Source organism: Mytilus trossulus, chromosome 13, assembly GCF_036588685.1.
Source record: "Mytilus trossulus isolate FHL-02 chromosome 13, PNRI_Mtr1.1.1.hap1, whole genome shotgun sequence".
Classification (NCBI taxonomy): Eukaryota; Metazoa; Mollusca; class Bivalvia; order Mytilida; family Mytilidae; genus Mytilus; species Mytilus trossulus.
In genome coordinates this window covers 12,137,914-12,161,872 of record NC_086385.1, presented here as the reverse complement: position 1 = coordinate 12,161,872, position 23,959 = coordinate 12,137,914, and the positions used below count along the sequence as shown (strand labels likewise).

The 23,959-nt window shown below is 32.7% G+C and overlaps 1 protein-coding gene across 1 annotated transcript in view; it reads right to left on the bottom strand.

Annotated features, from left to right (window-relative positions):
• The window catches only part of LOC134694085 (atrial natriuretic peptide receptor 1-like), a 57,603-nt gene that overhangs the window by 15,355 nt on the left and 18,289 nt on the right, over positions 1-23,959 (bottom strand). The window contains exons 2-14 of the mRNA XM_063555079.1: positions 16,238-16,600; positions 12,982-13,142; positions 10,992-11,123; positions 9,466-9,601; positions 9,085-9,176; positions 8,221-8,359; positions 7,511-7,592; positions 5,838-5,961; positions 4,619-4,690; positions 3,155-3,232; positions 2,651-2,755; positions 1,389-1,460; positions 542-698 (exon numbers count right to left, since the gene is read on the bottom strand). Of these exons, the coding sequence (XP_063411149.1) occupies positions 542-698; positions 1,389-1,460; positions 2,651-2,755; positions 3,155-3,232; positions 4,619-4,690; positions 5,838-5,961; positions 7,511-7,592; positions 8,221-8,359; positions 9,085-9,176; positions 9,466-9,601; positions 10,992-11,123; positions 12,982-13,142; positions 16,238-16,600 (1,713 nt within the window). The remainder of the gene's footprint in view (positions 1-541; positions 699-1,388; positions 1,461-2,650; positions 2,756-3,154; positions 3,233-4,618; positions 4,691-5,837; positions 5,962-7,510; positions 7,593-8,220; positions 8,360-9,084; positions 9,177-9,465; positions 9,602-10,991; positions 11,124-12,981; positions 13,143-16,237; positions 16,601-23,959) is intronic.

The following is a 23,959-nucleotide window of genomic DNA, read 5'->3' as shown; positions in this document are numbered from 1 at the left end:
GTTGAGATCAACCCTAGTTTTTGCTGGGGTTCGTGTTGCTTATTCTTTGGTTTTCTATGTTGTGTCATGTGAAATATTGTTTGTCTGTTTGTCTTTTTTGATTTTTAGCCATGACGTTGTCAGTTTATTTTCGATTTATGAGTTTGACTGTCCCTTTGGTATTGTTCGTCCCTCTTTTAGATACTTTTGTATTACTAAAATTGGCGGACTACTAGTTTTGAAATAAAATTAGTAAAAAATATGATAATGAAATGTATACTTATAAATGAACTCATCATAGATTCCAGGACTTTTGTATATACGCCAGACGCGTGTTTCATCTACATAAGACTCATCAGTGACGCTCGAATTAAAAAAAAGTTAAAAAGACCAAATAAAGTCCAAAATTGAAGAGCAATTACGATCAAAATTTCTAAAAGTTTTGCCAAATACAGCTAATGTAATCTATGCCTGAGGTACAAACGCCTTAGAAATTCAAAATTTTGTAAACAGTTAATTTATAATTATAACAATATCAATGAAATGTATACATATAAAGGACCTGGTTCATTCTTGACTGATTTGAATGGATCTTCACCACGAATGAAATTCAAACCATATCCGGTTATCTTTAGAACAAATCGACTGTCTATCACACATCGTTCACTATTCAGTCGACCATGCACTAGAAAGTGGGAATCGTGAAGAAACGCCATTCCCTAGAATTTTAAAAGTATAATTATATTGAGATATATCAGAAACTCAAACGTAAAAAACTGTCCGTTTCAATCAATAATAGTAATGGAAGTATGCAACAATGAAAATTAAATTTAAGAACAAATGGCTTTACAAGATAGTGTTTTAAACAAAGTATGGAAATTATAATGCGCTTATTATGATTGTGAATTTGAAATTTAAAAAGACATTTATTCCTTTATAAAAGTTTTTTTACATAATCACGATAAAAGAACAGATAATATTGAATTTTATCAGAATTTCAAATGTAGAAAAAATGCCATATCAATCGAAAATAGTCATGCAACTAAGCAGCAATGAAAAACAAAAAAATATAGAATTATTTTTTATTCATGATAGAATATATGAAGGATGTAAATAATAATGCATTATTTGTAAGATTTTCTGTAAAATTTAAAAATTTTAGAAGAAGTGTATTCCTTTTTAAACATGTTAAAGTGTTTTAACATGATAGAACATATGCAATATGAGAACTAAAATGTACTTATTATTGTTGTGATTTTCAAAACCGAATAGAAATGTCCCTTTTTGAATGTGTTTTCACATGATAAAACATATTCAGCATGGTTATTAAAATGTAAAGATTATAATTGTGAATTTCTAAATGCCCGCCAAAAGTGACAACCATACACAAAATGCAATAATAAACTTACATTAGTAAGATCGGTAAGTAATGCAACTTTGAAGTCCCAGTCTAGATTGATTGAGTCATTTTGCACTATATCCTACAATTAAACGTTTATTTAATATACTGTAGATTCACTTTTTTCATTGGATACCAATCTTCGAGGATTCCATGGATACAGATGAACCACGAATCCAAATGTTTGACGAGTATCATAGTGTCAATAGGCTTTGTATACAAAAATAGTCAAAACCATGAAATAAAATATCCGAGATTATTCAAATTTTCAGAAATCTATGAAAATTAAGCCCCACGAAAATAATTGAATCCACAAGTATTCATTGTTTTTCATTAAGTCTTTGTTAAAAATACTTAAGGTGTACAATCAAATTTATTATTTTTTATCCTGACAATGCAAACTTAATGTTTTATACGAATTATATGGTGTGTTTTTTTAATTTTCCAGTATATATATATATTTCAGAAGAGAACGACTGCAACGATTGTTACTGTACGTTAAGGATGTCTGCTGCTCTAATTTCAAATAGCAAGGATTTCATGTGGTTGCTTAAAATGAAAACATCTTTGATATTAAAACAAAATAAAGTAATAAAATCATTAGTCTCGTGTGTAGTTTTCAAAATACGAGACATTTAGAAAATGGCGGGAAAAGGGTTTTCTTTAGACTTTACTATTTGTTAACATTGGAATTGTTTTTTACCCTTTAAACCAAGAAAAAATAACAAGGATTTCATGCCGCCGGATCACTAAATCTGAAATGATCTATTGAACAGATTTATGAAGACAAAAGTGGGGTGTCGTGTAAATTTTTTTTTTATACATTTGGATGGATAAAACCTGAGAAAATCGAAAATATGACAAGAATTCAAAAACATGACCAGCAGACATCCTTAATCAATTTTGTAATTTTGTATTTTTTGTTTGATCGAACATTGAATTCCATTTATACTTGAAATCATTTGTGAGTTCCGTCTGAAATGACATTCAACAAGGCCTGCTACTGAGTGTGAAAAAAACCCAAAATTAATTAAAATCACAAAAATTCTGAACTTGGAGGAAAATCATTTCGGAAAGTCCATAATGACATGACACAATCAAATGAAAAAAAACGCATAAAAAACGAATGGACGAGAACTGTTATATTCCTGACTTGGTACATGCATTTTCAAATGTAGACACTGATGGATTAAACCTGATTTTATAGCGCTAACCCTCTCACTTTGATGACAGTCTCATCAAATTCCGGTGCGTTAGAATAAATAGTCATACCTGTAAACTACCTCTACTGCTGTACTCAGTGACTCTGTAAATACACTTTTCAAAGGGGTACAAACCAACGAACTTAACCAGATTTTGACAAGTCAAATCTCCGATCTACAACAGAAAAAGGTATTACAGCTAATTTACTAATGCTTGTAGAGTAAGACTTTGATTGGTTTGTGCTCATTACAGCTAATTTACTAATGCTTGTAGAGTAAGACTTTGATTGGTTTGCTTGCTTTGTTTGTTTACATGTTATTTCAAGCATTGCAGTTAATATTGACATCTGCAAACAGTATAGACATGCTTAGTTACACTAGTATGTATTATATCAACATTTGATTGAATGTTATTCCAATTTCAATTGTACAAAATATAAACAATGCAAGCAAGGTTACCAAAGCCTTGCACTATGAAATTAGCTCTAAATAGATATAAACATTTGTAATATTTTAATGGCATGAAAACAAAGTTCTAGAACTAAACCAGATTGTAACGAATAAACATGTTTACCTGTTTAAGTTCGATGAGTTTAGAACGACTCAAGTTCAGATTAGACAGCTTTGTTTTCTTTAAAAACACCACATTTCCCTAAAAAAATCAAAAAAAATCAATATTAACAAAAAAACTGTGTTCTTGCTTGATACTTTCAGATTCAAAATATTGGAAAAAGTAGGAATACGATAACAAAAGTGCAACCATACATTGTAAGTCAATTAGAAACAGACAGCATAAAAATAATAGTCAACTACACATAAACTAAAGATTATTTGTCTGTTTTTTTCTTCTTCATCCATGGTGTTGTCCGTCTATTTAAATTATCATATATATAGGAAGAAGTTGTATGAGTACCAATGAGACAACACTCCATCCAAGTCACAATATATAAAAGTAAACCATTGTAGGTTATATTTACGTCAGAGGCCTTTATCCATTGTTAGACTTGTATATTTTTTAAATTTTAGTTCATTTATATGTTTTGTACACTCCATAATAAAACCCCAAAAAATGACCATTGAAGGCCGTACTTTAACCTATAATGGTTTAATTTTTAAATTGTTATTTGGATGGAGAGTTGTCTCATTGGCACTCACACCACATCTTCCTATATCTATATGCCTTCTTACCTGATAAACCCCACAATGATCTCCTACAAAATGACCATATGCCTTCTTACCTGATAAACCCCACAATGATCTCCTACAAAATGACCATATGCCTTCTTACCTGATAAACCGAACAATGATCTCCTACAAAATGACCATATGCCTTCTTACCTGATAAACCCCACAATGATCTCCTACAGAATGACCATATGCCTTCTTACCTGATAAACCCCACAATGATCTCCTACAAAATGACCATATGCCTTCTCACCTGATAAACCCCACAATGATCTCCTACAAAATGACCATATGCCTTCTTACCTGATAAACCCCACAATGATCTCCTACAAAATGACCAGATGCCTTCTCACCTGATAAACCCCACAATGATCTCCTACAAAATGACCATATGCCTTCTTACCTGATAAACCCCACAATGATCTCCTACAAAATAACCATATGCCTTCTTACCTGATAAACCCCACAATGATCTCCTACAGAATGATAATATGCCTTCTTACCTGATAAACCCCACAATGATCTCCTACAAAATGACCATATGCCTTCTCACCTGATAAACTCCACAATGATCTCCTACAAAATGACCATATGCCTTCTTACCTGATAAACCCCACAATGATCTCCTTCAAAATGACCATATGCCTTCTCACCTGATAACCCCCACAATGATCTCCTACAAAATGTCCATATGCCTTCTTACCTGATAAACCCCACAATGATCTCCTACAAAATGACCATATGCCTTCTTACCTGATAACCCCCACAATGATCTCCTACAAAATGACCATATGCCTTCTTACCTGATAAACCCCACAATGATCTCCTACAAAATGACCACACGCCTTCTTACCTGATAAACCCCACAATGATCTCCTACAAAATGACCATATGCCTCCTTATAGGAGTAAATTTCTTCTGTACTCTACAATGAGCAAAGGTGTCAGGTTATAAATACGGAAATATTGTCTGAACAACCAAAATATAATATGGCTACAGTAATGTCACAAAAAAAACAAATTCATCATAGATACCAGCATTACAATTGTGTACACCAGAGGTGTGTTCCGCCTACAAACCATTCAAATTGAACAAACAAAGTTCAAATCATCCTTTTGAGCCAGATATTTTCTATATGAAATTTGACGCGACTGTCATACAAGTGATTAAGCGCTATTTCCAAACAGAGCAGCATAATGCCGCTACAAAGCAGCATTATCACCTTCAATGTGGAAAGGGGTTAATATCAGTTGCAAAATTTATTTCTAAATCCACTATAAATAAATGTTATAACTACTAGAATATTATTTATTTATGTATTTCCCTTTCCTGAGTGCTCTTGCATGTATTTCTACTATATTCATGTCATATTATGTTGTCATTTTAACGGTATATTTAACATTGCCATAAAGCGCGAAGTTTGGTTAACCAGGTTCATTCCATCCTTTTTTCTTTAAATGTCTTGTACTAATTCAGGAATATATCAGCTGTAATTAATATTTCGTTTCTACATTGTATGTACATTTAAACCTGCTTAAGAGACCACCTGCAATAAGCAAAAACCTGTATTATAGAACATTGATTTTAAATACCTCTGTAGTACATTTCATATAGATTGGACCTGTATGAAAAGACCACCTGTCTTAAGAGAACATTTTTTTCGTCGCCCTTGAGTGGCCTCTTAAAACAGATTTGACTGTATGTTGCATTGTCGTTTGTTTTTGTTCCACTTAGGTATTCTGTTGTTTCGTTGTTGTCCTCTTATAATTGATATGTTTCCCTCGGTTTAAGTTTGTAACCCGGATTTGGTTTCCCTCATTCCATTGATGACTTTTAAACAGTGGTAAAAAGTAAAATCACAAAAATACTGAACTCAGAGGAAAATCAATTTGGAAAGTCCATAATCACATGGCAAAATCAAAAAAACAAAACGCATCAAAAACGAATGGACAAGAACTGTCATATTCCTGACTTGGTACAGGCATTTTCAAATGTAGAAAATGATTTGTAATGCTCCCTTTATTCAACAAGCGTGAAAACTGACATTAATCCTATGTATGTAATATATTTACCTTCAACATAGAAAGTCGACTCCGTCTACTACTGTAACTATTATTTGTACTGTTATTTAATTTGACGTCACCTGACTTGATTTTCCACCAAGAACTTTTAAGCTCTGCTTCTTGTTTCATTTTTCTTTAAATTTGAAAGAGTCAAAAACTTATTTGAATTCGGGAAAAAGGGATGTCTTCATTTTTTAAAAGAGCATATTCGCATTTTCAGAATCTAAAGAAGAATGGGTAATCTCATGTTCGTACCAAAAAATGAAAAACACGTTACTTCATTGGTTGAATTTCAATTGTTTAGAACGTTTTAAACCAATCGCAATGTTTTCGTGTACGCTCATGAAAATATTACCGAAAATGCATTAGATTCTGAAACGGCGAATTGCAACTGTAATTGCCCTAAACGCATCCAGTACCCCTGACAACGTATGGAACCCCTCTTCTTACGTTTCTGAAGAAGTATTCCGTAACGCAAGTATTGTTTAGAACAGTTCCAAGTCAGTCGTAAACATATTTGGCTCTAAGCGTTCCTGATGAAGGTAAATCAACAAACGAGCTTTGGACGCATGAATTTATAACGTTTTCATTGTGTTGTACAGCACTGTGTCGATACCTCTACTGGTGGAATATCAGTCCCGATAGTATCATCAGCTATGTACTGACATGATTTCTCACAATTTTTTTTATAATTGTCCTTCAGTAAATTATTAGACACTAACTTTTTAACTCCCCCAGGAAAAGTTGATCTAAGATAAATTTGGCTACTTGTATTTCAAAGTCTTATTTTGGTTTCTTTATTCTAGTAGCTCTTCATATTTGATTCCAGAAAAGAGCATTTGACGCTTGGAATTTATACATATTGATTCTTGTTTTCTGCATACTATCTGTCGTTTCTTGCACTGCTACTTTTGCATAGGTGCTTTTTCTGTACTAAAAACATGTAGTACTGGAAATTTACTTTTGATATTTATTACTTTTTCTTTACTTTAAAATTATTGTTATATTAATGTACCTTTATGTTATAGTAAATAAGATTTAAGTACGAAAATAATAACAACAGTGACCAAAATATTTAATGAGATTTCAGACAGACAAACTTTCAAATTGCTGAAAATGTAAAAGTGTAACCAAAAATCTGTAGTACTTAAATTTCAAGCACTGAAAAAAACCAGGTACTTAAATATTACAATAATTTTAAAGGAACAAAATAGTAATGAATATTAAAATGATGCTTCCAGTACTGCTGTACAGAGATAGTACCTATGCAAAAGTAGCTGTGTAGTACAAAATAAAATTAACGGTACCAATTTTCTTGCACCAGATGGGCATTTCGACAATACGTGTCTCTTCAGTGATGCTCGTGGCCAAAATATTTATGCATTTATATGACAGAACATTTTCATTAGTTATACATCATTTTCCCGTGTATATTACGGAGTTAGGTATGACGTCCGTTATCACTGAATTAGTATACATTTTTTATTAGTGGCCAGATGATGCACATCTCCGAGTGCGGGGGTTTCTCGCTGCGTTGAAGCCCCATTGGTGGCCTTCGGCTGTTGTTTGCTCTTTGGTCGGGATGTTGTCTCTTTAAAACATTCTCCATTTCCATTCTCAATTTTATAGTCTCTAAAACACTAAGATAAAACAAAATATAATGTTTTATATTATTCACTAACCTGTATCCAAAAAGCACAACAAGTAAAATAAAAACAACAATACCAACAAGAGAACCAGCTACTATTGCCAACACGCTCAACTCTGAAGTAAAAAAATATATTAATAGAATATATTTAATCACGGTGCATCGATGTTTACAACACAACGGGTGGTACATGTGGAGCTGGATCTCCTAACCTTTACGGAGCACCTGAAATCACTCCAAGTTTTATGTGTTTTTCGTGTTGCTTGGTCTTCAGTTTTCTATATTGCGTCTTGCGTACTGTTGTCTGTCTGTTTGTCTTTACAGTTTGTAGCAATGGCGTTGTCAAATATTTTGTTATCATTTATAGGTATAACTGAATATCTTTTAATAGGACAACGGTGAGGGTAAGACAAGAAAACCTTTTTTTCATTGTTTTTAAAAGAGAGTACTGGATAAAGAGACTTTATTATGCCTTGGTTATGCCTGTACCAAGTCAGGAATATGACAGTTCTTGTCCATTCGTTTTTGATGCGTTTTTTTATTTGATTTTACCATGTGATTCTGGACTTTTCGAATTGATTTTCCTCTAAGTTCAGTATTTTTGTGATTTTACTTTTCAGTAATGCGAAGTGACCTTTTTTATTCGAGCTTAACTGATAGGTCTTTTGAAGACGAAACATGCGTCTGGCGCTTATATAAAATTTCAATCCTGGTAGATGTATCTATGATGAGTTTATTTCATACCTTTTGGAAAACATGCTGGATTCTCATTCACAAATCCACAATAAGGTGTATTCTTTGGCGGTCCTTTATTACCTGGCCAGTGGATAGACGCATTGCTTAGGATTAGTTGTCGTGAAAAACTAGAATAATTACCAACGACCTAAAGTAAACATACATGGAAACTTCATTTGATTTTCAAATAGCATTATTAAATAGTAAAATCACAAAAATACTAAACTCCGCAAAAATTCAAAAAGGAAAGTCCCTAATCAAGCAAGTGGCAAAATCAAAAGCTCAAACACATCAAATGAAGGGATACCAACTGTCATACTCCTAACTTGGTATATGTATGTTCTCCTATGTAGAAAATGGTGAATTAAACATGGTTTTATAGCTAGCTAAACCTCTCACTTGTATGATAGGCGTAGTTACATTACGTTATTCGAATAATTATGGTGTTGTTGATAAAGGTAACAACAGTATTACTCTGTTCAATACTCATAAATCTATTCAGCAAAATCAAATCTGGGTCAAAACAAAAAATAAACGCAAACATACATTTAAATGTTTGATAACAGCTGTCATATTCCTGCCTTGAAGCATGACATTTTAGGAAAAAATGGTGGGTTTAACCTAGTTTTATTGCTAGAAAAACATCCCGATATATGACAATGTTAAAACTACCGCCTAAATGACAAAATTACTCAACAAGAATACATTACAAGTAAACCCCTCTATTTGTTTTCCATTAGAATATAAACATAATTGGCATTCATTATATAGGCCATGAAAAATGTACTGGTCAAAAGTATTAATCCATGTATTTAAACTGACTAAAATTACTAAGGAAAAGTTAATATGTGTGTATACTTTTTAATAAGTTACCTTAAACTCCCCAGTAATTGGGTTAACATCGTGAAGCGAATACTCCGGCTCCAGTGCTCCAATACTGTCAAAAACAAGGTTGCCCTGTATTCCTGGAAGTAAATGTTTTTATATGAAAGTATTATTAAATATCAAAACATAATCATAAATTAGCAAGATAGATTAGACTGGATTTTAGTGCATTTTGCTTTTGAATTACGTTTTATTTTGCATTTTTCATGTTACAAAAATTTAACCACAAAATGTTTTCATCAGCGTTTATTTTATATAACAATGTTATACTTTGCATTTTTTAGAATCAAGTTTAAACGAGTTAATAAAAATTACAAGAACTGTTTGAAAGTTTATCTAAACACCCAAATGCAAAACATTCACACTGACCTTCAAAAGTCTTTCCTTTTATTTTCGATTTCATATAAACACCATCGCTATAGTTACCGCCCTCTTCTATGGTTTCATTCAGAATTTGTCCATAAATAAGAAATAAGTCGTAATAATCTATTACATCAGGTCCTGGCTATAAATTAGAAAAGAATTACAGCCGATTTCAATGAGTATGTAGCTATGGGTTATACTTTGGTTAGCTTGCTTGCTAACTGAACCGTGAAGTCATAATGTTGTTAGGTTAGGTAAACTACCCTTCTTTAAGATTAGACTAGTCCGACAGATAAACAATATAACTCTCTGTAGGACTAGGCTTCTTCGAAAGGAGGGTAGTATATCCTACCTAATAGTTATCAAAGGTACCAGGATTATAATTAAGTACGCCAGACGCGCGTTTCGTCTACATAAGACTAATCAGTGACGCTCATATCGAAATAGTTATAAACCAGACAAATACAAAGTTGAAGAGCATTGAGGATCCAAAATTCCAAAAAGTTGTGCCAAATAACAATGACTTCACGGTTCAGCTAGCAAGCAAGCTAACCAAAGACATTACCTTTAGCAACATACTTATTGACATCGACTGTAAATACAAAAATATAGATATGTGCAATTGTTTTAGATAAAAAGTTGCTGTAATTTTTATTTTTATAACATTTGTTCACTTCCCAAAAGTCAAAATGTCATCGTTATTTATCACACGCTTACAATTCGAACCGGAACTACCTGCTATTTCGGAGCATCCAAGGTCTTCCACATATTTTTGTAGGGTTTGTTTACTAAATTTACCACCCGAACAAGCTGGTTCTCGGCTGACTCCTACATATAACTTGTGTTTTGAGCAACATTAAACAGTTTTTTTTATTCATTAATTTAAGAACAATTGCATGCTCAATTATTTCTACTGAAAAATAATGTAGACCATTTTTTTTTACATATAACCATTTGAAACTATTTTTGGAGCAAATGTCTCAGTATTTAAACTAATACTGCGATGACAAACGGACACCACCCCTGATCACAAAATGGTAAGGAAAAGACGGAACATGATAAGCGAAAGGAATACAGTGAAACCTGACTGAACCGAATCCTGTATAAACCGAAAACATGCATAAACCAAACATGTTCTAAAGCACAGTCATATCAAATTGTATGCGTTGTGAACCTGATAAAACCGAACATCGGCTAAAATCCTTGTCTCGAAGAGGTTCGGTTTGAACAGGTTTCACTGTACTTTCATGTTTCCAACTTTTGACTCCAAGTTCATATTTTTCTACCAATTTGGAAGAAAAAAAATCAAGCTTTTTTTGGTTTTCTATACACAATAAATCTTCAATTTTTTTTATATTATAGACCGATTGTAGCTTGGTTTGTCTTTTTGTTGCTCCTTCTTGACAAAGTACCAGAATGTTATACCACATAGTAGGTAATCTGTCCAAAAATAATATATTCTGGAGTCAAAAGTCGGAATTATGAAAATAGTCTTTTTATTTTCCTTGTCATTAAAGCAAAATTTTGCCTACTACTGGATCGTAGGTATAGTTGAAATCCTTTCTGGCGCGATCTATTAAGTCTTGCTCAAACTGTAAAAATTCTGCTCCAACTTGATTTCTAAACTTCACCATCATCACTGTTTGCCAAGCCTTTTCTGCTATCTAAAATTTGACTGTTATTTTAGAAGAGTAATGATGCTGTCGATACGTATAGGCAGAAAAATGGCATATTTTGATGTACATTTGGATGAATAATGCATTTTCTTATGGTTGTGGTAGATATTTCTCGTATCACATTGCATATTTTGAGTAGATATTTCTCGTATCACATTGCATATAGTGACAATCTTCTGTTTGTCAAATTTTTTTTATTTAGTTGACCGTGAACACATTTTCAAAATAAAGCGCTGTATTTTTGTGTATCCAAATGATGAGTTTAGCTTTTTTTCAAAAGATTTTTATAGTCTGTTCTTAAGTTGTACTGTTGTATGAGCTTTCATACATGACCTATAGTTGTTAATTTTTTTTTATCAATTGGTCTCTTTTGGGGAGTTGTTGCATTCGCATTTTTTTTTATTCAGTTGACCGTGAACACATTTTCAAAATAAAGCGCTTCTGTACTTCATAAACATGTACTTTGGTCAACGCTTTTACAACCCAATAAGTTTACAAAAAGAAGCATTCAATTCTTGAATAAAGTTTGACACAAAGAAAATTGTCAATAAGTAATTTCTAAGTCATAAAATATCTGATATTTTAATTCCATGATTCGTCCGAGTCTGTCGTACTTCGCTCTTGCCTTGGTCATATACTCCAATGAAGGTAAAAAGTTGACAGTCATAATGAACTGTACTAGTACTCGTAGATCTGTACGTAGTGTTATTTTGTTGTAAGGATATATGAATAATCATGTTATGCGTTTACTTTTCTACATTGGCTAAAGGTATAGGGGGAGGGTTGAAATCTCATAAACATGTTTAACCCCGCCGCAATTTTGCGCCTGTCCCAAGTCAGAAGCCTTTAGCCTTTGTGAGTTTTGTATGATTTTTAATTTTAGTTTCTTGTGTATAATTCGTAGTTTAGTATGACGTCCGTTATCACTGAAGGGGCCAGCTGAAGGACGTCTCCGGGTGCGGGAGTTTCTCGCTACATTAAAGACCCATTGGTGGCCTTCGTCTGTTGTCTGTTCTATGGTCGGATTGTTGTCGCTTTTCCCATTTCCTTTCTCAATTTTATCAATCACGTCTGCTCTGTACTTTCTTAGCTGTATTTTTGTGTATCCAAATGATGAGTTTAGCTTTTTTTTAAAAGATTTTTATAGTCTGTTCTTAAGTTGTACTGTTATATGAGCTTTCATACATGACCTATAGTTGTTAATTTTTTTTATCATTTGGTCTCTTTTGGGGAGTTGTTGCATTCGCAGTCATACCACATCTTCTTTTTTTTTATTCTGTTCTGTTTGGTATGTACCTCCGTTTATATTCGGAACACTCTTCTTATCGGATGAGCAATTTTTAAATGTATACGTATTACTACATGTAGATTTATTTCAATTGACTGTTCGGGGTTTAAGAAGAACGCTTATTTCAGACCAGTCCATCTATAGACAGGAGTATTGGGATAAACTCATCAGTGAAGTGTCCAGTTATTCGTCCTATATCATACACTCAGTTCTTATGTATATCCATCTGGTGACACTGACAGGTGATTAGAATTCAATATTAATTATAACGGCAATCATCCTTATCACACACATCTTCATATAGACTGTCCTTATGCAAATTAAAACATAAGCTCCGCCAAATCAGTTGAAAAAACATTGGTAATACCTTATCAAATGCATCACCTCTGTACTAGTTGTGATTTCCATACCCAAAATGAAAAGAGCGTCACGTCATTGGTTAAATTCCCATTGTTTAAGACACTTTTAACCAATCAGAACGTTTCGGTGTACACTTTTGAAAATATTACCCAGGATGCATTAGAATCTGAAACGGCGAATTTTAAAATGTATAAGTACCTGGTCTAATTCATCATCTCTGTACCAATTGTAGTTTCCGAAGAAATCTCCATTGTACCTTGTGCACATTATAAACACATAGTCGCCATTCGTCATTCCAAGATTGTATGCTTCAATCATTAGCTCCCGAAAGGTATCCATGTGGCAACAAACAGCAAATACTTATAATAAAAGAATTCCAAGATTATATTTATAAATGGGGATTGTTTAAATACTAAATATTAAACATTACTGCAATTACTGATGTAAACTTTGTGCTGTTAGAACACTATCGGAAGTAAATGGGTATTGTTTAAATACTAAATATTAAACATTACTGCATTTACTTATGAACACATTGTGCTGTTAGAACACTATCGGAAGTAAATGGGGAATGTTTAAATATTAAATATTAAACATTACTGCAATTACTTATGAAAACATTGTGCTGTTAGAACCATATCGGAAGTAAAGGGAGGCGCAACAGTAGTATACCGCTGTTCGAAATTCATATATCGATTGAGAAAAAAAACAAATCCGGGTTAAAAACTAAAACTGAGGGAAACACTTCAAATACAAGAGTAGAAATACGACACAACAGAAATACAACATTAAAATGTAACACACAAAGAAACAGTACAAGGCCGAATATAAACAAACTCTTTATAGTACAATGAGGATTCAGAAGACTGCACATGTGTCATTTTCATTACATCATTTAAGATGAATCTTGGGGACACCTGATAAAATCGGTGTTGTTGTGTACTTGACCTTGTATGTGTCATGTAGTCTGTTTCGTTGTTTGCTGGCTACCATTTTTTTTTATTTCAAGATTGTTTTGCATGTCATGGATGTGTATATGTTGTGTACAAGTTGTAATGTTGTACAAAAATGTATCAGTTTAATGTCTTACATTCAAATTTATATACTTCAACCTAAAATTTAGTGTTATTTTCTTTGCCCTCAAACTGGAAATGAGGACACCTGAATGATTTAAATTCTTATTTAATTTTTCTCTATATACCAAAATCATATCTATAAGAAGTATTTTTGTGTTCTTAAAATGTTTTTGTATCGATGCTCAATATTAGACTGTATGATATACCGTATAGCGGGTTATTTTCGCGGGGTGTAAATTTTCGCTTATTTTCGCGGAAAGAACAAAATCGCCAAAATAAATTCCGCCAATTTAAAAGTGTACATGTAACGGTAATGTTAAACATGTTGAATCCGCCAAAATTTTTCGTATACCTTATTCAATGAAAATCGCGAAATTTTACACCCGTGAAAATAAACCGCTATACGGTAGTTATAGAAATGTGCGAAACAAAAGACTGTATGCTTGCATCATCCAGTTGTGTTAAGTGGTTCATAAAACACTGACAACTTGTACACAACATATATAATATAAAGAGGTGTGGTATGATTGTAAATGAGACATTTCATTTTATTCTCATCTTCTATCTTCTAAAATCGATGTGATTAATAAGCCTCGGTCACACCTTACCGAATAGCTCGAACGCACGCCTAACGGATAACTTTTTTTAATCCGTTCATGTCCGTTAGACGTCCGTTCTTATCCGTTAGACGTCCGTCCATATCCGTTGCATGTCCGTTAAGCGTACGGTTTATCCGTCGACGTCCGTTCTGTCCGGTGGAAAATTTTGAGCATGTTCAAAACTTTGAACGGATGTCCAACGGATAAAATGTCCGTTGAACGTCCGTTAGGCGTCCGTTTTGTACGGTACTCGTCCGTTTCGTTTCCGTTTTGTATCCGTTACGTGTCCGTTATACATCCGATGGAGGTCTAGACGATAAATTCACCAACGGACTTCTACCGGACGTTTACCGGATAAAACGGATGTTGAACGGATGAGAAACGGACTTCTACCGGACGTATAACGGATAAAACGGATGATGAACGGAATCTGAAGCGGATAAATGCCAATCGAAAATTTCGCGTCAGAAATGCCAATTATTGGTATGTCAGATTTCTTAAGGTTCATGAATTCTTATTATTCATAATCGATCTTAGAGTATAGACACGTCTTCACAATCAAGCAGTTCTTATTCAGGCCAGACACTGCCCTCTGGCGGAATTTTGAAGAACAAACCAAAACCAGTTACACGGAAACATTTTGAATATTTATGCGATTTACTATGTATTATTATTGTCGCCTTTGATTTTTCCGTATATTTTGTTCATCCGTTTTATCCGGTACGCGTCCGTAAGGTGTCCGTTTAATGCGTTACTCGTCCGTTGGATGTACGTTCGACATCCGTTCTGTCCGGTACGTGTCCGTTACTCGTACGTTGCATATCTGTTGTGTGTCCGTTATGCATCCGTTGCACGTCCGTTTTATTCGGTCAGTACATCAACGGACTCCCAACGGATAACAATTTTGTCAACGGACAACTTTTATTTTCATCCGTTAGGCGTCCGTTCGTGCTATCCGGTAAGGTGTGACCGAGGCTATAGCGAGAAGAGAAGCGAAAGATACCAGAGGCTTTTTTAAACTCACAAGTCAAAATTATACTGAAAACGCCATGGCTAAAAATTAAAAAGACAAACAGAAAAAATAGTAGTACACAAAAATTAACATAAAAACTAAAGTTTGAACAACTGTAACACCAACAAAAGCTTGTGGTTTTCTCAAGTACTCTGAAAGGTTAAACATATCCTGCTCCACATATGGCATCCTTAGTGTTGCTCATATAAGTAAACACATTTGTCTTTTGTTGACGACAATATTTTGTATTTGTGTCTTATTGATGTATACATTTTAAGTACTTTTATTATTATTTTCACTAGCTTTGTTATTTCCATTCATATTTACAATGTGTTTTAGAAAAGATTTATTATTTCAGTTTATGTTCACTTGTTTTTGCCAACATGTCTTTCAATATTTTATAGAGTGTCTTTCTTTGTTGTGATGTTACACTTTTGTTTCAGGGAAGGGTGAAGGTTGGCGCATAAAAACGTTTGAACCCGCTGCATTTGTTTTCACCTGTCCTACGTCAGGAATCAGTGGTTGTCGTTTGTTGATATGTGTTTCTTGTTTCTCGTTTTTGTTTTTTTATATAGATTAACTCCTATTGGGACCCTTTATAGCTTGCTTTTCGGCGTGATTCAAAGCTCCGCGTTGAAAGCAGTACGTATAATGGTTTACTTTTACAAATTGTGACTTGGAGAGAAGGTGTCCTCATCTTCGTTTATCTATGTTACTATTTTCTAAATTCTGAATTTTTAGTTTAATATTGAATTTAGTTTTATTACCTCTGGATACTTCACTAGCTTCTTGAAGTGTTTCTTTAAATGTTAGTTTTCCAGTTGATATCGATCTCATCTTAATTACAGTTACATGGTAACCATTGGTTGCCAAAACCAATTCTAGACCTTCCTGCCATCTTGGACAGTATACTGCATTCTGGTCATAAATTACGGCAATATCCGTCCACGAAAAATGGGTAAAAAATTCTACATAAAACAGTGAAAATTTGTTTACAGAAACAGAAGTTCGTACTAAAGTTGGAAAATCTTCCTGGACATCAAACATGGCGTCCGTTCCTACGGTTACTAACATCAAAATATTCCAAGATGCGGCCATTCTTCCGACTGGTTCAATAGTGGATGAACATCCTGAAAAGCAAAAAAAATAATAGTTATCAAAGGTACCAGGATTATAATTTAGTACGCCAGACGCGCGTTTCGTCTTCATAAGACTCATCAGTGACGCTCAGATAAAAACATTTATAAAGCCAAACAAGTACAAAGTTGAAGAGCATTGAGGATCCAAAATTCCAAAATAACTAAGTAAGACTCCAACTATTTGGTTCTACTCTTCTAAAAAAAATAGTTGATTCTTAAAATACAGAGAACAATATGGCGCCCAAATCATTTGGGCAGACATAAGCCTTTGAAATAAGCATTTCCTGCTTTTTTGTTGCCAATCGGTGATCATTTATGTTGTGCAGAATTTGTCAATCAATCCTTACTCTTACATTTCAGGTGTAGGAAAATTTGTGCTGTTTCTGTTATTACTACCACTAGGTTGATATATCTGCTGGCTGACTGTTAGAGTGTTTCACAGACCCAGTAACCATTTTGTCGGTCCTGGCATGAAATATGGTTTCTCTTTTATATGTTTAAAAAATTTGGTTAATAAGTTCAATCTTTAAGTTTTGCATTTTTAAAATGTTGGTCTTGACAATCGCTGTCGAAACAGTTGTTGACGAGAAGCGCATCTGGTCCTGTAATGGGTACCGTTAATGTTAATACAAAATATTCATACTTCCAAATGCACATTTTGTAGAGTTTATTAGTATAGGCCTAGTTTACTGTTTAAAAAATTTTGAATTATTTTGAAATACTAAGGCTTTTCTACGTCAGGCATAAATTACCTTAGCTGTCTTTGGCAAAATTTTTAGGAATTTTGGTCCTCAATGCTCTTCTACTTCGTACTTCTTTTGGCCTTTTTAACTTTTTGGATTCGAGCGTCACTGATGAGTCTTTTGTAGACGAAACGCGCGTCTGGCGTATAGGCAAAATTTGGTCCTGGTATCTGTGATGAGTTTATTTGTGTTAACTGAACCGCAGATTCACTAACATTTATTGTTCTGCTTTTCGTTATTTGGAAAATTGCGTTATAACTATCATTTTTTTTTATGGTTCTGCTTAATGTATTCACAAATTTAATATGATATAAAAAAAAAAACACTCTCAAAATTATCTGCATCAGAAGCGCTTTGTATAAATTCAACTTGAACAGTACTCTCGAATGCAAACGTTTGAAAGCCAAAGATTTATAATTGCACAGAAAAGTTAAGAGTTACATATTACAAAAAAGGATTCAATCATAGATGCCAAAACCATCTCAGGTCAGCTTTGTCTCATAGATTCGATAAGATTTTCAATTCGGCACATTGCACAGAAACCGTTCTATTAATGAAGATTTCGTCTATTTTGCTTTTCATACGTTTTTTATATTTGTTTTGTTGTCGGGTCATTGCATTTATATAAATAACTCATCGGTAAAATCTAAATTAATTTGACTGAACATTTGTGCATTCCAGGAGTTAATTGCTATATAGCGACATTAGCGATGCTCAAAAATTTAACATAATTTAAGAAGGAAAAATCTCCATATGACTTTACAAAAGAGGCCAAACACGAGCTACGGAACAAATATCCATACATCCAAAGAAAAGAAATGAGTGACAACAATTTCACATAATGTGTACCTGAAAGTACTGTCATTTAAGGATGTTTGCTCCTCCACTTTTTGGACTTTGTGACAGATTTTCGGAATCCTCTGGTTTTATCCATGTATTGTCATTAAAAAAAATGCCCACTAACCCCTACTTTTCTTTTTATAATTTTATTACATAAAGTTAAAAAAGCCATATTTCAAAATTTTATAAAATTCTAGTTATTTTTTCATAGTATTTGAAACAAATAAGGTGCAATGATAAATATATGAAAAATCTAGAGAGAAAAATTTCCCGCCAAATTTTCAATGGCTTATATCTTGAAAACGAGTACATAGACCCTCAATTTTTTTCTTCTTTTTTAATTTCTTTATTTATATACTTTCAATTCATTATAGTCTTTCAAAAAGTAGCAAACATCCTTAAGTACGAAAACACTGTCATTTAAAAAAAAAATTCATTGTTAAAATAACATTCATGGTACCAATTTGTTCTGCATCAGATGCGCTTATCGACAATAAATGTCTCTTTTGGTGTTGCTCGATGGAAAAATTTAAAGCTTATTTAAATATATAAAAGGGCAATACTTATGTCGTAAACGCTGATTCCTCAATAAAAGTAATATTACTTTCAGGTTTATGTTTTCAAGGGTTGACAATAATCCATTTTTATATTAAAAATAACTTTACTTATCTTTTCTTTGATATTAAATCTTCTGTTGAATGAATAGATATTACATATGGTGATATAAACACAACATTTATCCGGTTCTTAAAACAGCTTGTTTATCATACGTTTGAACTATAGATGTTTTCAAATTAAAAATAATGGACGTAGTGTAATGACTGGAAGATTCTTTGTCATAAACCTGATGTGATTTTAACCCATTAAGGTATTAATACAATTGGATAGGATTTTGAACCGATACATGACATCCTGTTATGTGTCTTCAAAACAAATCTCGAGCGAAATACCTAAACCTAATTTTTGTAATTCAGAAAAAGTCTTTGATACATAAGAACCGTTTAGGATCACCTGTTAGAAAACATCTTTATGTAATTGATATATTATACAGTGAAACCTGGCTAAACCGATTCCTGCTTAAACCTGTATAAACCAAACATTTTCTAAAGCAATGTCATATTAAATTTTATACGTTGTGAACCTGATAAAACCGAACATAGGCTAAAACCGAACAAAATTTATGTCTCGAAGAGGTTCGGTTAAAACAGGTTTCACTGTATTCAAATTAAGATTACAATACCAAGTTTAGGAGAAATACAGCTTATAGATCAACGAACGGGCGACATAATATGCTCGCAGTCATCGATGTTGATGGTTTGTATGGGGTTTACAGAATTCACAATAAAGAGCAAAGGTGCAGATAAAGGGATGAATGTAACATGTGTAAAGAATAGAGAAAAAAGGTTAAAAAAAAGGCGAAAAAAAGAGTAGATAATAATAAGATGTTGAAATATGAAAAATATAAAAATATAATGGTAAGTCTAAACCTTTACAAAGCATAGGAAATATATATAGAATAATTGGTACTTTCGTTTTTGATACTGACAATACCATGCGAAATATCTAGACGACCCCGTTAGGGCGAGTTAAGATATTCCACATGATATAGTCAGTATCAAAAACGAAACTACCTATTATTCTGTTTATCGGTAATTATGACGTCACAAAATGTATTGCCTACTATTTTCATTGATACAGCCAGTACGTTGATACTGGAAAATATTAGGCAGTAAGATCAAAGGGAAAATATACGAATTACCGATAAAGTCTAATATTGGAGATTGGCCTTTGCTGGATATGCACATATAAAAACAAGGTGAGTGACGCGGGCTCTTTCGAGTCCCGAGTTTTACTGGCTAGGTAGTGGCATTCGTAAGTAACCAGGTCGTCCTAAATCCTTGTCGACAGAAATTCCTTGCAAAACCGGGTACCAACCTATTGTAGTTTTTTCTTAATTTGATATGCATGAAATATTTGTCACTTGACATTACTTATCAACTGATGAGGAATAGGGATACATGTTGTTTTTGCAAATATATATTTTTTTATCGAGATAATCCATTTCGATTGATATATTATAGTGTCTTTCTATATTGTAATGTCAAACTACTGTTTCCGGTTGGTGAAGCTTGGTGCCTGTTTACAGACCCTACATTAGTTTTCATCTGGTCCAAGTCAGCAACCTGTTGTTCAGTGGTTCATTCGTGATTCACGATCGTGTCCCGTTTTTAATTCAGATTATACCATTTGTTTTCCTTTTTGAATTGTTTTACACATGTCATTTAAAGATTGCTGTTCGATGCGGGCCACCTTTAAAGGCTCTGTGTTGAAAGCCGTACCCTTAGATAGTTTACCTTTTACAGATTTTGACTTTGATAGAGAGTTGACACATTGGCACTCTTACCACATTCTCTTATTTTCCATCTTTTACTTTTATTTTCACAAATTTGATTGCTATAAACATTTACTTCAGAAATAGTTGTTAAATATTTGTATATCAATAAAGACAAAAGTAGTATACCGCTGTTCGAAACTCGTAAATCGATAGAAAAAAAACAAATCCGGGTAACAAACTAAAACTAAGGGAAACGCATTAAATATAAGAGGAGAACAACGACACAACATTTAAATGTTACACATAGATACGAACTAAGCATTAGACACAATCCGATGAGAATAACAAAGTTCCTGATATTAAGCTGATAATCGGCTGGTTATACCCTCGGGGAATGAACAGTTCACAGACAGAATTATCGATCCAAAACTTCTCGATTTTAGTTTACCAGATGCGTACTTAAATGTGATATACTTTTCAACATTTGTCAGGAAATCAGTTATTTTCGAAATATAACCAGATACAGATAATCATAAGTTAGGCATAGTTTAAGTACGCTCAAATCAAACAAACAAAAAAGGAATCAAAGAAACATCATGTCTGGCAACGTATAGATTTAAGCATGTTTGCATTATCGTTTATCCAAGCGATATACGTTTCCTGTCACCGCAACATATTTTTTAAATGTTCCTGCTAAATTTAGAATTTCTCAGCAGCTGTTGTAATCTGAATGACTTCTATGTAAAAGCTGACAAAATACCACGGAGTAACGTTCAGTTCAATTAAGATCAGTTAAGGATATATTCTTTTTGACTTTTCAGTCTCGTTCAGTCTCGTTGAAATCTCGATCACTTCAATTAAGATCAGTTAAGATCACATTGTTAACATTTATGTCTTGTAGATTTTTTAACACTACATAAAGTTACTTTGATAGATTATAAGACACTTTATTATTTGAATTGTGTAACAAATATTCTAGGATTATTATCAACTAATTTCGTAATAACCGTTATAAATGCCATTAAATTGAGAAGGAAGACAACTCTTACGAAGGACAGGCGGCATTCAAAGTCAATAATTAAACTCATTATAAATTGCAGGCTTAAAATTAAAAACATTGTTTTCAATTCCCCTTTTGATTATATATTTAATATCAGGTCCATATCTCAAGTAACATTTAATTTCATGCTCTCTTATAATATATAACTAGAACGCACCCGCGAAATTGCGGGCATTTAGAGCTTGGTTGAAAGTATGAAAACATGTAGAGTAAAATATTGATGTGTTTTTATAGAACATATTAACAAGCAACCCGCTACTAAAAAAAACATTTTATAAACACAAAAACTCGTACATAAATAAAAATTTCGGAAAACAGCTGATCTTGTGATATCGTTTTTCCGGAAGTTTAAAGGAAAAGATGTTAGCGTGATTGCATTATCGTGATTACGTTCTGTGTAGCACATAACATGTTCCAGCAAAATTTAGAATTTCTCAGCAGCTGTAGTAATCTAAATGACAGTTATTTTACATCTTCGAAGAATATCACTGAGTTACGTTCTTTTCAATTTTATTCGGTTCAGTTCACATTATTAACACTAATTGTTTAACATTGTTAAGTCCCATACGGTGACCCATAGTTGCTAATTTCTGTGTCATTTGGTTATTGTGGAGCGTTGTCTCATTGGCAATCATACCACCATTCTTTTTTTTATATCTTATATATTTTTTATTGCTACATATAGTTCAATTGACAGATTATAAGGCACGTTATTATTTTTTGTTGTCTAAATAACATTCTAGGAATAAAAATAGAGATAAAAATAAACTGATTTCAAAACAAACGTCTTCAATGCCATTTTTTGGAAAGGACAGAACTGTTACTGAGGACAGGCTTAAAATCAATAATCGCATGTTTTATGGTGGTACGTAACACTACAGGGAGATAACTCTGTAAAATCAGCTAAACGTTTTAATTACCTTGTGTTGTTAATGGAATATTAAGCTTTTCAATGATCAAAATAAGTGTTTGTCAAACTGCTATATAACCAGTGTAATTTTTCTGACAAAACGGTTGGTTCAAATTTTCTAAATTTTTTATATTTTTGTCAAAGGGACAAAGTAAATACTTTGTCAAAATTTTATGAAATTTAAACGAGCCAAATTAATTTTAGTTCAAGTGTTGGGTACCACTTTAAAATCAATAATCGCATGCTTTAATGTTTGTTAAGAATTGTTATTCCGTAAATAACTGCTTAGTAGTCCCCCTTTTTATAACATATCTCAAGTAATATTTAATTCCATGTTCTCATATATATATATATATATATATATATGTTACAGACATTTTCTAAATTTAGTCATTTTGTAAAATGCCTAAATTCTTTAGACATTTTCTAAAATGCCTGCAAGATACAGTCATTATAAATAATTACTAATTTTTCTAGATATATTTACAAAATGCCTGGAAAAATTGAAAGGCATTTTACAAAATGCCTGAAATATATATAATGAAATGTTGAAAAAATACCAATTGAAAGCTTTGAACACCGGAGCAGTTTTGTTCATGACTATTACTGAAAAAGGGGAGTTTAAATAGTAAAAAAAATAATTACTGAATTATTCAAAATAATCACGCACAGAATTCGGCAATAATTTATCATTTCTCAAAATGTTTGAATGACAGAACTTGTTAGATTTGAAATGTCATTCCTAATTGACGGGTTGCTTTTTTTTTTATATTATTACTGAATTTTTGCGCATATGTAACGTTTCCCGTATTTTTAAGTTTTATGACGTTTTGCTTTTCACGTATGTAACGTTGTCTAGGTTTAATTCATTGATAGTTATTACATATTCGGAGACAGAACAGTATTTTATAGAGAGATCATAATCGGTAAGGGATATTTATGTATAGTTTTAAGTGCAAAATTTATTTAAAAAAGAAATATTAAGAAATGTAGAAGTTCTTACAAATTTGATATTTATTTCAATTAACTTTTTAATTTAACAAGTTATTTATTAAGAGTGAAAGAAAGTGAATCATATTGTTTGTTTAGTATTACTTTTTTAGTGTTTTAATTTATATTCTTACTTACGATGTATGTTAATATGTTTTTGTACTTTATTGTAGAGAATCGGTTGTTATGAAAGTATATGAAGCCAACATTATATGTAGTTTTGAAGAATAAAGATACTGAATACTCTAACCTCATACTCGACTTTATTGCATGATTAATATGATCCGTTTCAGAACTGTTACACCGTATTTGTCCCGATTTTTTGCAAATACATTGACTGTTGATTGGCGTAAAATGTGGTTTTAGGACTTCGACCACATTTGGAAAAACATGGATTATCACACATTTAACTATTGCATTACCTTCGATGTTAGATAAATAAAGGCAACAGTAGTATACCGCTGTTCAAAAC